This window comes from Passer montanus, unplaced genomic scaffold, assembly GCF_014805655.1.
Source record: "Passer montanus isolate IOZ18808 unplaced genomic scaffold, ASM1480565v1 scaffold80, whole genome shotgun sequence".
NCBI classification, from domain to species: Eukaryota; Metazoa; Chordata; class Aves; order Passeriformes; family Passeridae; genus Passer; species Passer montanus.
Window position 1 is genome coordinate 854,715 of NW_024373257.1, and position 15,859 is coordinate 870,573.

At 39.7% G+C, this 15,859-nt stretch overlaps 1 protein-coding gene across 1 annotated transcript in view; it reads right to left on the minus strand.

Moving 5' to 3' along the window:
* Positions 1 to 11,547, minus strand: part of IMPG2 (interphotoreceptor matrix proteoglycan 2) — a 51,654-nt gene extending 40,107 nt beyond the window's left edge. Inside the window, exons 1-2 of the mRNA XM_039732843.1 lie at positions 11,475 to 11,547; positions 9,856 to 10,116 (exon numbers count right to left, since the gene is read on the minus strand). Coding sequence (XP_039588777.1) covers positions 9,856 to 10,116; positions 11,475 to 11,547 — 334 coding nt within the window. The remainder of the gene's footprint in view (positions 1 to 9,855; positions 10,117 to 11,474) is intronic.
* Between the last annotated feature and the right edge of the window lie 4,312 nt (positions 11,548 to 15,859).

A 15,859-nucleotide genomic window follows, 5' to 3' on the forward strand; every position in this document is an offset into this window, starting at 1 on the left:
GATAACTCAAAGAGAGAAAGACTTAGAGGTTTTTCTTTGCATCCTGGAAAAGAGCAACATTAAAAGGTGAACTCTCAAAATCATTCATACCAAATGCCATCCTGGAGGAATAGCAGACAAACCTGCTTTTTGGCCTTAATCTGATTTCACTACTTAGACACACAATTCAGCAGAGAAATGCTTTACATTCTGGGAAAGTCCTGACATCACAAGCAAGCCCTTACAGGAGACTAAGTCTATCACTTGAAAGCCATTTTCTTCAATCAGCTTTAAAGTTAGCTCTGGACTGCCAAACCCAGTACCTTACTGTTATTTCTTCTCTATGCTTTGTTTTCCAAATTCCAAAGTTGTTTAAATGTGTAAACATACATGTTTACATACATGTTTACATGTGTATGTAAAACTTAACACATAGATCACATATGGAAACATTTTATTCAACCAAGAGATGGACATTTTTCTTAAATGCAAAGGCTTTACAAATAACAACCTTAAGGAACTGTTTCCTATGCAGCACCACCCTTAAAGCTGAGCTGACTCTGTCACACTGGATAGAACCATGCAGAAAAAGTCTTTTTCTTCACCCTGAATTTTTATCAGAGCAGTTGAGATCATTTCTCTGTTGTGGAACTCTACAGATACAAACACATTTCTCATTTCCATGCCACACTCCCAGGTTTATGACATGGAGATTAGCATTGTAGCTCATGTGGTATGCATGACCAGAGAACAATAAAATCCCCAAACTCTGCATTATTAACTGTCAGTAGTATTGCTGTTCTAGCACCCCTTCAGCATCTAGGCAGTTAACTTTATCTGTAAAACACACTAATTCGGAAAGTATTGTCCATGTTTCCAATCAGTGTATGCATCTCTATTAATCAGAAACAAATAGGCAAAATGACAAACATCCATGCACCATCGCACATTTCCCCCTCGAGTTTCACTTCCAAACACTTTGAGGCAGAGACCACATTTCCGTCTGACCTCTGCACAAACCTCAGGCAATGGAGCCACAATCCTGCTCTGGGATTTCTGGTTCCTGCTGGAGTACTAATAAGCTTCCTGAAGTAGAGTAACATCTGAAATATTCTCTCTATCATCCCACTTGTAAGAGCTAGGCATCCAGGAAAAGACTGAAGTCTAATTTCAAACCCAAAAGCCTTCACTAAGGAATATCCCTGGCTCACGTTTCTTTTGGTGGTTCTTGTATCCTACATACTTTTCACTCCAGGTGCCACATTGTGGAGCAACAATCCTGCAATGAGATTACTCCCTGTGGTTGGGGTAAATCCTAAGCAGACTCTCAGTAACAACTGAAGCCACAGCAGTGGCTTGCAAATACATTGCAGGGACACTGTCTAATCCTAGAGTTTTCAAGCACCAGCAGGCAAAGGACTTGCTTTGCGGTTGCAAGTAATTGAAGATAATTTTCCTTAATGCTCTTAAACAAGTTTAAAATAAATGTGATGAGACAGTGTCTTGCCTGAATACAAGCTGCTCCCATATAAACAGTTGTTCCAATCGGCTCCCAATAGATTAAGGATTTTCTGAGTGTCCTTTCGTTTGGAATTAGACACCCCACTGAATTTCAGTAGCAAAGGCTTTGTGCCATCTGTGGGCTCCAAGCCCATTAATTAGACCTAAGCTCTCAACACAGCCATGTATTCTACAAAAGGAGGAGACGAGATGGGGATAAGGAGTCACATTTTTTCCTCTCTAGCCTCTCCTATCTAGCTGCTTCCACTGAAGTGAGCAACAAGTTGGACAGCATAGTGCAAATTGCTTCTGTATTCTCCTCCATCCACACAGTCAGAGTGTGTTAGTTCTGACACACAGAGAGGGATTAAAAGCTCCAGTCAAACATCTACCACAACTGCCATTTGAACACCTCTGTTAGCTGTGTTCAGGAAAACAAACTCAGGCTGTAAGGGCTCAACATAAGAACCATCCTCAGATGTGCTTACCTATAGGGTGCTCAAGAGTAAATTAATGGACTGGCTAAGGAAGACTGACACAAAGCTGTTTTCTTTCTTTCTCATAAATCTTCATTGTTTTACAGTTAGAAGAGAGTTGCCATTTCACACACAGAGAGAGAACAACACAATTTATTCAGTGTGGTTCAAATCACACACATCTAAAGACAGAGACAAGCACAGTTCTATCTTCCACCTCTCCTTCAGGAATGTCATAAAAGGAGCCAATTCTCATCTTGAAAGGCCACCCAGGGAACTGAAAAGACACTACCCTCACAGTGCATTTAAGTTGGCTAAAAAGTGTGATTGACTTTCTTCTATCTTGAAGGTGGAGCCCACCCTGTAATGGGTGAGAGAGGTTTTTCATTAACTAGATTTTAAGCATTCTGAGACTGTAGACAAAAGCTGGAGGCACAAAACCAAAGTGAAACAGGACTTGGCTGGAAGCTTCAAGTAATAACTATAACTTACTTTTTAAAATAATTCATTGTCTTTTCTTTCTGTCCTTCCAGAAACTTGCCAGTGTCTGTGTCAAACACATTACCTAGATATGCTGACAATAAATGAAACAACTTTTGACTAAGATTTAAAATAGCAACTCCTTCACACCTAAACAGAAAATGAAACAAAATGAGAGGTAGGGAGACCAAAAAGTTGACCACCGAGCTTTTCACCTGGAAATGCTACTCTGAGTTTTAAATACAAAGCTTTTAAAGGAGACAGAGAATGGGAAAAAGAATTGCTGCATGAGAGCTTATAATAAACTGCCATGAGCCAAATTATTCAGAGTTACTATTGAAGCTGCTGGGCAGGCTTTGCATTATGATCTTTCCAGGATTTCATTTTCGAAGACTAGCTACAAAATTCTTAAAAAACAACAAAGCAGACAGTCCTGCCAGCATGAGGAAGAGCTGCTGAGCAGACCCAGCAGCACTGCCACTGCCACCTGAAGGGCAGCTCAGCCCTCGGGCCATGTGTGAAGAGCTGCTCTTCATGCCTGGATCTCACACCAAACTTTCACTGGCCTGCTACAAGGGCACAGATATGTGGGACAGCATCAGCCACACCAGGCCCTGGAGGAGACAGGATTTGTGGTGAGGCCTCTAATCCCCAGCAAACAATACTGATTAAAAGCATAATAAAATCGAGATCAATCTTTTAAGGCAGTGAGCTAAGACTCTTGGATCTACACGTGAGTGGGAAGGTAAGCTCACCTGGAAAATTGTTTCCTTCATTCCATGGCTGCAGTAATAAATAACTTCTATTTTTAAGTTAGTTGATCACTCAGCTACCTTGCAATTTTCCTCCAAAGAATTCAAATGTTAAAAAAAGAATGAAGGCTCATGAGAAGAGAAGCTCCCTGCTACAAGAGCTGTGATCAGGTCCAGTTGGCTACAGAAAAAGGAATAGTTATGCTGAAGTCATGTAACTGACTGGCACAATAAACCAGAATTCAAACCAAGAATGCAAATCACATGGCTTGGTTGCAGTTTGTCTCCAAAGTATATTTTGCATGCATATACTACATTTTCCACGTACTCCAGGCCTCACAAGTTAGAAGTCACTTAACTCATCATTGAGATAATCATCTTCAATGTGAAAGAAAGGCTAGGAAAAAAATTAAAAGATGGGCACATTTGGTCCATGCCCTTGTTCAAGCTTCTACTGAGCCAAGTGTCACAGACACTTGAAGTAAGAAATATCTTAACCTTTAAAGGCCACATTGGGTTTCAAAGGATGCTTCAGAAAGCCAGACCTATCATAAAACAATTCCAATGGAAACTGTCTATCAGCATATCTGCTTCAAAACCAGAAAAGCCCAGCCCTTGGGAGCTTATCTACTTCAAATGCAGTGTCTATGCTCAAGTAATACTCAAAACAGTAAATATCCTGAAAAACTTAAGATAATTATGTTTCAACCCAAAATATTACTCATAGGCAGACATAAGCTCTTTGCAGTCCTACTAATATAGAGAAATGAGTGAAAAAAAGTTTATTTGAAGCTTCCTTTCCCATCGTCATTCTTTTCAAAACCTCCAGCTAAGATCTATGATGTGTTTAGATGATCTTTCTCTTGCTCTGAAATTCTCCAGTCTGGCTACCCCTCATGCACCTGCGTAGGATACAGCATCCTTGTGGCTCAAACTGTACCACTGGGGATGCATTTATCTCTCCAACCAGAGACAATTAGCCTATTACACTCAGTCTGTGCTCAGGGATTTCTGAGGTTAACAGAAGGGGCACCACATGACAGCACTGAGCACCCTGTAGGGGGTAGGGTGGCTTTCTGGCCATTTGTGTAAGTGGGCAGTGCTGGAACTTAATCCCAATTAAATCTCATTAGTGCTTCTTAAGAGTTGGATCGTCTGTGGTAGCTAGGAGCACTGAATCAGGCTGAATATTCTATTTTGAGGCAACGTGAGACCAACTCCTCGTCCTCCCTAACAATTTCTGCACAACTGAACAGCTTAATTGCAGAGGGGTTTGATGAAGACCACAGTCACAGGGACACACACCTCCTAAGAGGTCATTGCTGCAAAGGCTTTGTTAGCATTTGTTAAACAAATTAATACACACATGCAGAGAAATCACTCATCTATTTGCTGCTGTGTACGGCCTGTAACACAGCAACCCTTAAAAAATATACAAAACAAACGAGGGGTTTAATTGAGAAAAGACTTGAATGTGAATTAGCTCACCTGAAAGAGTTTAGATTTGAACATTCACATACTAAACTCTAGCACCTAAATTATTCTCACCAATAATATTTCAGTAAAAACTAACGAGTGCCCTCCATGGAAAAAGTCAAGTGTCTTAGAAGCATGTGCTGGTATCTCAAAATTCAAATGTAGAGGAGACAGACCTTCTACAAACAAACTTCAGAAATTCATTGCAGGAGTATGAGGTATATGTAATATGGGCCCGGGATGCAGGGGAAACAGGGAAAAAAGGCTTACTCAGATAGATTCTTTATTTAATGTATGGATTTTAGCCAGGTACTTTTCATGACTTTTGGCTCTTTCCTTTCATTATTAGTAGCAAGATCTGAATAACTTGTAACATTATGACTTTAGTTTCAAATTGAAACTTTATTCATGACTATGTTCATGTGCAGAAAGTAACACCATTATTTCTAATCCTTTGGTAAACAGATTTTAAGGAATCTTAAAATCTGTTTAGGGGGAAAGGAGCAGGCATAGTGCTATGCCCAATCTAGGAATTACATTCATGCATAGAATTTGATTCCTGAGAAACAGGAATTCTTTCCAAAGTTTAAAAATGTCCATGTGTCTCATCAGCTATGGCTCACTGCAATATCATCTATTTCCTTTTTGGTCAGTATCTTTAAAAGCTATCCTTAGATCTTTGGCTTTATCTGAATTCTGGCTGACAAGAACATTTCTGGCAGAGAGACTATCTGATCCACTCATGTGAAAAGATCAGTGCTCACAAAAAAATAAAAAAAATGTGCTCACAACATACGCTGAATAGTTTAAGACAGAGGGTCAAAGTAGGGAAAAATTGTAAAGAGAATTTAGGAAAGGTAGCCACCACAGTAATTACATCTCAGAGGTGGCAAAGAAGCATATTACCCTGAGCCGTGGTGACAAAATCCAGCAGCCCAATTAAGAGGCATGAGATAGCATGGCTTGTACTGCTTACCCATCTTTAATCCTTATATTGTTTCTGTTTTACATGCTAATTCAACTTCTAAGTCTACTAAAATCCTCTCCCAACAACTTACCCAATAGAGAATGGACAGATTCACTGAATTGTTCACATAAGGTGACTGGTCACAAAAGACTTGATCTGAGTGGGTGTGGCTGTTTTTCCCATAATAAATTTTATTTACCTATTGCTCAGGCTACAATTTCCCTATCAGCAGTAAAGAGCATCATACCAGACACTCACTGTCTGTAATCCCACTATTAGATTTCCACAACATTTTTTTTGTACAATCTCCAGCTGCCATTGGACGCACTTTGTGTTTGTCACAACAGTCTAGCAAAGAACTGAACCAACCACCATTTACATGACTCTTCCATCAGCAACCATAACGTTACACCATTTAAAAGGAAATCAGTCAAAAACACTCTAAAACCGAATCTATAGGCCTACAGTACCCAGTCTGTAAAATATTTATGACTGATTTCCATCCCAAAATTCCAAAAAATTAAATACAAAATCAGCCAATAGCAGCAACCTCCATACACAGCTACAAGAGATACAGAGACAGGGCAGTACAGAGACAATCATAATCCAGGATTCGTCTCAAAAGAGTGAAAATAACATCATCTGCTACTGCAAAACTCTGTTCTGATTGTAGGAATAAAGCAGCACTTCAGAAATTTGTCTTGTAGACTACAGGTGTAGAAAAGCAAGTACAACCCACCCTGTTCCAAGCTGCTCTTTGTGAATACCACAGTAATAAAATGACCACCAATAATCATACCATTAATTAGACTTTCATATCTTGAAGGGTGATACTGCTGTTTTATAAAACACTGATTTTTCTCCACGTCCCTGTATTTTGTTGCACTTCAAAAATTTGTAATGGTTTATTATGTATTTGTCATATTTTTCATCTTCTATCTTTTTAAGGCTCAAAAAATCTAGATGTTGTAGCCAAAAAAAAAAAAAAGAGAAAAAAAAAAGGCTTTACACTGTTAAGCCTACAGCAATACTACAAAAGCACTTCCTTAAAGCCCAAGACAGAAATTTTCATCTGTCAGTCTCTGACACTTAGAGAGGCTTTTGCCAGCTAGCAAAAGTAAATAAAGCTATAGGAGCTACAGATAATTATATTCTCACCTGTTTCCTTCTAAGGTAGATACAGATAGAATAAACAATCTGGATAATCAGCACATGCAAACCTTTTCTTATTTCCTAACAACCTCTTACATCACAATACAATCTGCCTTTCCTTCCAGTGTAGTGGCATGTTACTGCTGGCAGAACAGCAAAACCAAGGAAAGAATAGACTGTATTAGAACCATCCTTTCCATAGAAAGTATATATTGATATTGAAGTCTTTTCTTACTTCAACACATGCAGAAAAAAAAAAAATAAATCTAAAAATACATACTGAAATTGAAAAATCAGCAGATTCTGTGTACATTTATATTTATTCCCTTCTGGGGTCAGTTTTCCTGGTGGCTCATAGTAGCTGGTCCCTGAGTGTTAAACAGTGACCACATTTTTCCTAGGATTATTTTGTTGACAGTAAATTATTGGTATCTGGATGGCTACTAAAAACTTTGCACATAATTCAGCAGCACTGAATTCAGACACTAGGTGTCCATCAAACCTGCTTTATCACTCCACTCTTCAGCTGGACAAGAGGCTCATGGGTTGAGATAAGGACAGCAAGAGATCACTCACTAGATTCTGTCAAGACAGGCTCAGCTTGGGGTATTCCTTGAATTTATTACCAATCAAATCTCAGCAGGACAATGAGAAATGAAATCAAATCATAAAACACCTTCCCCTCACCCCTCTCTTCTTCCCAGGCTTAACTTCGCTCCTGGTTTTCTCTAACTCCTCACCTGTGGTGCTGGGGAATGGGGGAGTGGGGCTGTGGTCAGTTCATCACTGCAGTCTCTGCCGCTACTTCCCCCTCAGGGAGAGGACTCCTCACACTCTTCCCCTGCTCCAGGTGAGGCCTCTCCCATGGGAAACAGTTCTTTCCTAACTTCTCCAATATCAGTCCTTTCTGATACTGGCTGCAGTTCTTCACGGGCTGCTCCAGTGGGGGTTCCTTCCATGGGGTGCACAGGCTGCAGTTCTTCACGGGCTGCTCCAGTGGGGGTTCCTTCCATGGGGTGCAATCCTTCAGGAACAGAATCCCATGGGGTCACATATCCTGCCAGCCAACCTGCTCCACTGTGGACTCCCTCTCTATGGGGCCACAGGTCCTGCCAAATGCCTGCTCCAGTGTGGGTTTCCCATGGGGTTCCAGCCTCCTACGGGCATTCCTATGGGCATCCACCTGCTCTGGCATAGGGTGGAAGTGGATCTCTGCAGTTCCACTGACCGCTGTGGTCTGCACCACGGGCTGCAGGGAGCCCTGCTCTGGCACGTGCAGCACCTCCTCCTTCACTCACTTTGGTGTCTGCAAGGCTGTTTCTCTCTTATGTTTTCACTCTTCTCTTTCAACTGCAATTGCTGCTGTGCAACTTTTTCCTTCTCAAGTATTTTACCCTAGAGGTGCTACCACTGTTGCTGATGGGATTGGCCTTGACTAGCAGAGCTGGTTGTCCTTGGTTCTGTTGGTACAGAGGAAGCTTCTGGCAGCTTCTCAGAGAAGCCACCCTTGTAGCCCCCTGCTACCAAAATTTTGCCACACAAACCCAATACACAGCACATGAACTCTCATGACTTCAGGTCATGAGACTCAGGACATCATTACACACCACCCAACACTCCTGGGGCAGCAGTTGCTGTTAACAGAAGGAATGACAAGTTGCTTGAACCAGACCTTGTGTGACTTGCTGCTAATTAGTCACCACTACTATTTTCAGAGACCTTTTTCAAAAATTTTAACTTTTGTTAAAATTTTAAAAGCACTAACAGTAATCACAGCCTCTCTGCTCAAGAAAACCTTGTTGACTGTGAAAGCTGTTAAATCTAGTAAGGAAACAGATGGACTTGGTGGATTTTTGTTTCAGCCTAGGATTATTAAGACCTAAATATACTTTTTCAACCTAATTTACAGATTTCTTTCTTCCTTACTATCACTCACACCTTTGCTTAGTAGGTATTGTCCTAATGTACCCCTACCACAGATAATTGAGAGGTGACTACAGTTAAAGCCCATGGTATGTATGGATCGTTTGGAACAAACAAAGAACAGTTGAATCCTCCTGGGTGGAAATAAGAAACTGGCAAAACCTGTCAAACCATCAGCATCATCATCTGTGTCAACATCCCTTGCAAGCTGGGCACAATTCATATTTGAATGAGGCTGTAAAACTCCATATAATTCCACTTTGATATCCAAATACATTGTTCATGTTTATTTTTATGCACACACTTAGCAACTCATGGCTGTCAGTGTTTTTCACTTGTCTAAGTAAATAAACTGTCACCAGTGAGAGCTTTTCTATAGGCATCAAATCTCATCAAACATGAGTCTCTGAACACCCTTCCTTCTACTCTGACAGCAGCTCTGTCATTTTGCCAGTTCTGTACAGACACATTAAGATAACTCCAAATTGTTTGAATGCTATAACACAAAGAGCAGAAAGTGCTGCATGACTGTGATGCCCCATTCCAATGCAGTCAGACAGAAGGGTTTGAAATACATCACGTTACTGTAATATTTCATCAAGGGAAAGAAGATGTTAAGGGGAATATGGCTGCTCTGCAGGGAAAGCTGTGCCACACCAATTTCCATATGTTAAAAGAAAGGTTGCTTGTCTATTGTACTACAGACTGACACACAGAGATTGCACATTTTCTACAACCAGCCATAGCTAAAAGTCACATGGCTGAAGTGACAGTGTCTCAGACTTAAATTTTCTGATTGGCCCCCTCAATGAATTCTGCTGGCACCTTAAGAACACTAAATAAACCAAACAAACACTGTTAGTTAGCTACTCTGTATGTAGCACCTATTTTTCTTAGCATTCAAATTGTTCTGAAAAAGGATTCTTTTAGTAAACAATGCAGTTTCAGGGAGCAAGTGTTCTTATGATATTTGAGTGTAGACAGATAGTGGTAGGGTTTTAACCCAGAACAGCTCTCATAAGCAAGATTATCACAGAAAAGTAAGTTTCACCAGTAATAATGTATTTCCTATGGCCTGGTACGTCTAAAAGCTTGAACTATTGTTTAATAAGTGAATGTTCTTTATCAGTTACCCATGAGATGTACTTACCTCTGAGCCTGAAATACTTCAGATGGTTGGCAATAGCCTGCTCAACAGATTCATCAGGGCAGATCTTAACTCCACTGGGAAACAGAGTGGACCTCTTCCTTCGTAACTGCAAATGCCTGTGGAACTGCTCAGCGTCCATGGTGCCTTCAGGCTTTTCCAAGCCAGGAGGCAGAGAAGGGTTTGCCAACTGCCAGTCACTGAGCTGAGGGGCTGGTGAAACATCTTTAGCCTGTCCTCCTCCTGCAGCTGTATAAGCTTCTGCTGTGAAATTAAAACCACACAAATTCCTCAGATGAGATAATGATGCACTCATCACTATCTTCATGCCATTTCTGTGGTCTCTGAAGGAGATTGCTGTGCTTTTTTTCTGTTAACAGAACCTGTCTCTGACTGTGATGTTATAAACAATCTTAAGCTCTTTACAATACCCCATCAAATGGTAACATAGTAGAGGCTCTAACCTTTTGAATTCTAACACCTTGTGTTTAACTTTCCATCTGCCGTTAGGCTTAAGCCAATGGGACTATATTTGCGAACAAACATGTATTTGGAAGCTTTCAGGACTTTTCAGAATAGTAAAAAAAAAACAAACTAAGAAATAATCCTCCTCCATATTTTTTTTCCATAACAGATTTGTATACCTTGCAAAAAGAAAGCTGCTTGAATTGACACAAACTTCATCAGCAGAGACAGGTCTCTACTCTACTAGAGCAGGGGAGAGAAAAAAGGAATAAAAGGCCTCATCAGCTTCATGTTAGGGGTTTTTCAGTGCTGGGGGTTTTTTTGTTTGTTTTGGGTCAGGGTTTTTTTTTTTTTTGGTGTGTTTTATGTTTTTAATTCCCTTTTATGTTAGTTGTTCCGCATCATTCCAGAGGAAACTTGAGGAAACAGCTGAGGTAAGAACATGTATATTGAGATTTAGTCTGACAGTCTAATTTTCCACCCTTTAAAGCCAGTTGATCTGAAATTATTAAACTCAACTTCTTTCACTTTTTTCCTGGAAAACATGCCTGAAAAACAATTACAACCAATCATTTATTAGAGAAAGAATAGGAATAATTCTATGGCATTTGTCATCCAATAGATTATAGGTTTATTCTACAGCTTCATAGTCAGTCGACCTTTGACTTTTATGACTGAAAGATGAAAGGCATTATTATTTTGATGGTACATTAATAATCAGCTCTGTTGCGGAAGATCACCAGATGGCAGAAAGAACATCAAAAAAGATCTCTAAGGCAAACCCCCAATCTTTACCCAAACTGACACATGTTCAGTGCCCATATGCAGAAAACAGAACCTTACTTTTTAATATTTAATATAAAAGTAATAAAGGAAAACAAAAAATGAAAAAATTACCAGCATTTAACATCTCAAAGTTGAAAACAATTGCCCCCTATACCTACTTCTACGCTCAAAGCAAGACAAATGTGCAGTTATACTACCTGGAAATCAGTCTTATTTACACTGCTATCACAGCACAGATTTGACCAAACATTCCTCTGTATTAGCCCCCTTTGTTACAATTAAATCAGAGAAGTAGAAAATAGAATTAGAAATACTATACACTGCCATACCTAAATTTGTAAACACGAACATAAGAAAGATGTCTGCATTACCTGCAACTATTTGAAGATCTGTGTTAATCATTCCCGGAAGGCAAAGAAAGATTTTCCACATGAAGCCAAACATACTTATTTGTATAATTAAAAAAATATATAAAAGCAAAATAATCCAAATCCCTTTTAGCAAAAGAGCTGTTGTCTTTACCGTAGCCTTGAACCAACCAAGAGCATTGCACTTCTTGAAAATGTCTTGACGTCACATATCATTATCTTTGGAGAAAGCATTAGGTAAAAAAAGTCAACCAATACATCCTGGCTCTGCTCTTTTCAAAGACAGTATTCTGCTTTAGTGAAGAAACAAGAAAAGGTGATTGAAGTAGACTCCTTGGAGCTAGCAGATGGACTGACACAATTTTTAATTTTAATCTGGCCAGCTAAGCTCTTTACCAGGGCTTGTCATACCATTAACAGACAGTCCAAACAAGGACAGCACCTTTCACATTTAATTAACCACGCTTTTTCATTGGCCTTTCAATTTCTGCTCTTTTTAAAAATCCTGCTGGCCAAAAAACATCAGGGGGAGCACACTTATCTCCAGTAGAAAGTCTCGTGTGTTTTGTCTTCTGCTTGTACAAATATAAATACACATATATAAATACATTACTCACTTAAGCATCATTGTATATGTAAAGACTGAAGCAACCTGTCTGCGGGACTGTTTCTTCTGGTTCCATGGCTGCTGTCGAGTCTGTGCTAAAGGAGAAAATCTTGTGCTGTTCCACCACTATCCCCAGCATCCCAAAAGCGGTGCTTCCTCCAAACATAAAGCCAGGGCAAGTCACGATTCTTTCATTTCTGTTCAGGTATTACCTGACATAAGCAGCAGCAAGAAGGGAGTACAGGTAGCTGATGTTCAGCCAAGGAAACTGCAGAAAGGACAGAGCATAGGAAAGCAGCACCACTCCCAGTTCCCATCCAGGGTCACTGTGAAAACGTGTATGGAAGCTGCCCTGCAATGGCAGACTGCATTCAGACCACTAGGAAATCTCCTTCAGGGCTGTATTCTGCATAGTGTTACTCAGGAATTCCTGGTTACTGTGTTCAGATCAACCTGAACAAACTCCCAGGTTGACTAAAGTGACTATTTTTGGTACTGGTTTTGTATAAGTATTTCAAAGCTGGATTCCCAGGTCTCTGCCATCAAAGCTTTTACACAGAGCTCCTTAGGCAGTACAATGCTTCCTTCTGTCTTCTAGGTGCTCTACTGAACTGCCAGCAATTCACATATCAGGAATTATCAGTAGTATTACACATACAACACTCACAGGAATCAAATAAAATGACTTTTGTTTTTATGCTGTCTCTGACATCTAACAGACTCTAGCTGATATTTTTCAAAACAGCAACATACTTTCTTTGGTTCTCCCCTCTCCGCCCCAAAATTATTAAATTACACTTAAAGCTTAACCACTGAGCTGCTTGAACACCCCCAGTTTTCTTAGAATCAGACATTTTGGATCTATCAAACCATCACTGCAGACCTAGTCTGGCTCTGCCAAGCTAACCATGATGCTGGCAGCACTATGCTGGAGCTATACATGGAACAGCACAGCGACAACACTGCACTGGTGCCCAGGAGCTGTTTCAAAGTCCTGTTCAGCTTGTCTGGGTAGAGACAGCAGCTTCTGAGGCTAGCTTGGATATCTTTACTATGATCCTGTATCCAACACAGACCAGCTTTTTTTTTTTATCCTCTACAGAAACTCATACTTTCAGTACCATGAATGTTTTTGCTCGCATTACCCTGCACAAATGCAATTGGATCAAGGTTAGAAACACTACACGTGCTTAATAAGGGCAAAAGGTATCTTACCTCCAGAACACGTGACAACTAATCCCTTTACAGAGCACACATACTACATTAAAAATATGAAACCCAGTTAAAAGTTTTCTTAGAGTTTTTTAGATTTACAGTATTGTTGTTTCTTTTGTCAAAGTACTCAAAGGCACTCACAATGTGAAGGCTATTAAAAACATCTCTGTCAAAATTTGTTTTCTATGGTGTGGTTATGTCAGCTTCTGTGAAATAAAATACTTTAAAAGTATAAATTCAGTTCTATTCATATTAGTTTGCTATCAATTTTATATTCAAGTGATTTCAGCACTGAAATGTAGACTTGGAAGAGCTGAAAATCTCCTACATTTATTATAGCAAAAGGCATATATAAAAGCATAATCTTTTAAAGTTTCTTAAAATAAGCAAAACAACACTTGCAACAGATTTCCAAAATAATTGTGGAAAACTAACTCTTTCCTTGACTTGAAAACAGCGTTTACAGTAACACTTTGTATCAGAACATATATAATTCTTTATTTTCAGCATCCAAGTTTTATCTGTTCAAAAGTATTCAAGCAAAGCACTCTTGTTGAATGAGAAAAAAAGAGGAGTGTAATTCTAGTGACACAACACACCAACTCATCCCAGTACCTCCAAAAATAAAGACGGTTTTCTGACAGTTTTCATTTCTGAGAAGAAACGTATTTTCATACAGCAAATGTGATTAGCTGAATTACAGTTCTCTACAGAGCAGTGCTCACTGAAATACTGCTACAAAACACAGACCATTCTAAATGATGCCCCTGGTTTTCAAATGCAAGTTATTCAAAAAGCTGAATCTACCTGTAACTAAAAAAAATGTCAAATAAAGGATTACATTAATGAAAATGCCTCTACTAAAGAGCCACACCATGGCTAATACCTGCTATCTCCAAACTCATGAGTTTACTATCCAGAATCTAAATTGTCTCCCTGACTGTACAAAAAAGATGGCTTTATGGCATTTGACAGGCTCCACCAACAAAATCCCAGTCAGTTTAGCAGAGACAATTAGGTTAGACAAAACCTTTTCACTTGTTCAGTTTCTGTGGTTGCTGTGACCAGGCGTTCACCATTGTCACTTTTCGCTTGTGCTCCTGGAGAGTTCTCTGGTGAACACCTCCCAAGAATAAACAAGTTCTGAGGCTGTTTAAACTTCCAGCTGATGAAATGTAGCCCACCGTACCCTGTTGTACTGCCACCTCTTCCATCATACAGTATCATAAAGTATTTTCAGCAGAAGACTTAGGAAGTGAGGTCAACCAAATTAATCTCACACTTATCAATGCTGTCCATGTAATGTAAACCTATTCCCAGCATTCCTTCTTTTCTAAGCTGCTGACCAGAAACGTCTTACCTTGTTCAATAGTCAAAGATGACCCCAGTGTCTGTGCTCCTCTTTGAACTTCAATTTCCAACTTCAATTTCCTCTTTGAACTTCAGTTTGGTTGGGCAGAATTATTACTGTCAGTCTTGGTTTTATTCAACACATTTTCAATTCTGAGACTCTTCAAGTCTCATACTACAAGCAATTCCTGCTTTTCCATCTGGAAAGCAGTTTTCTTTTTGCTTGTTTGGGTTTCTTTTTTTGTTGGGTCAGGGATGGGTGCCAGAAGCAGTATTCTGCTTCTCTGTCCTAATCGAAGATCTAATCTGTCCTAAACTAAGATGAAAGCATTACTACTGTGGCTCTCAAGTTTTTATTATTTTCTAAGGCGTAGTACTTCCACTGCAAGCTCAGCTCAGGGTCAAGTTCCATGAGGTGAGGACCACAAAAGCCCAGATGAACTGCAATTTATCCATGCCTGCAGTTCCATTGCTAAAACACAGCAGTCCCTTCATACTTAAAAAATGAACAAAAACTCCCAAAAAAACTACTTGCAGATTTGCTTTCCCAGTTCTTAATGAAAATTAAGTGTCTATTATTAGATTTTTCCTGGAAGATTTACTTCCTACAAGTTACTTCTCTTCTACCTTGCTTCTTGTGTTGTGCAGTACCTTAAACAGATCTCCATGACTTGGATGTCTTCATGGAAGTGATTTTCTGATCCCACAGACAGAATGCAGCAGTTTCTTTTAAAGAAACTGAGGGGTACATTTGGGTACAACTGATCGCCTTAAAACAAAAATTACACTGGCTAGGGTAAAGAGCCTTACAGAGACTGGTTTGCTTTGAAATACTCTGTCACTCCACTCTTTCAGTTAAACAGGGCTTTATACAGGAAATAGAAATACATGAGATGTGCTAAAACGTGTGTGTCAGTCTGGTTAAAAAGTTAATTTTGGGGAGTTCCAGCAAGTAAAAAGAAAACATGAAGATACCTGGAATATAGCTTCTTCCATAGAAACACTTCCTAGCATTTACCACATACCTGATAAATGCAAATGGCAGGAAACGGGGTGGGTGGTGGCTGCTGGTCCCATAACCACTGGGTGAGACTTTTGGGTTAAGACACAGTACTGTGTATGTACCTTAAAAGCAGTCAGATGGCCTATGTTATAATGAACTTGTGGGTTAACTGTAGCAGCTGGGAAAAGAATGGCAACAACCACAGTCAGCAAC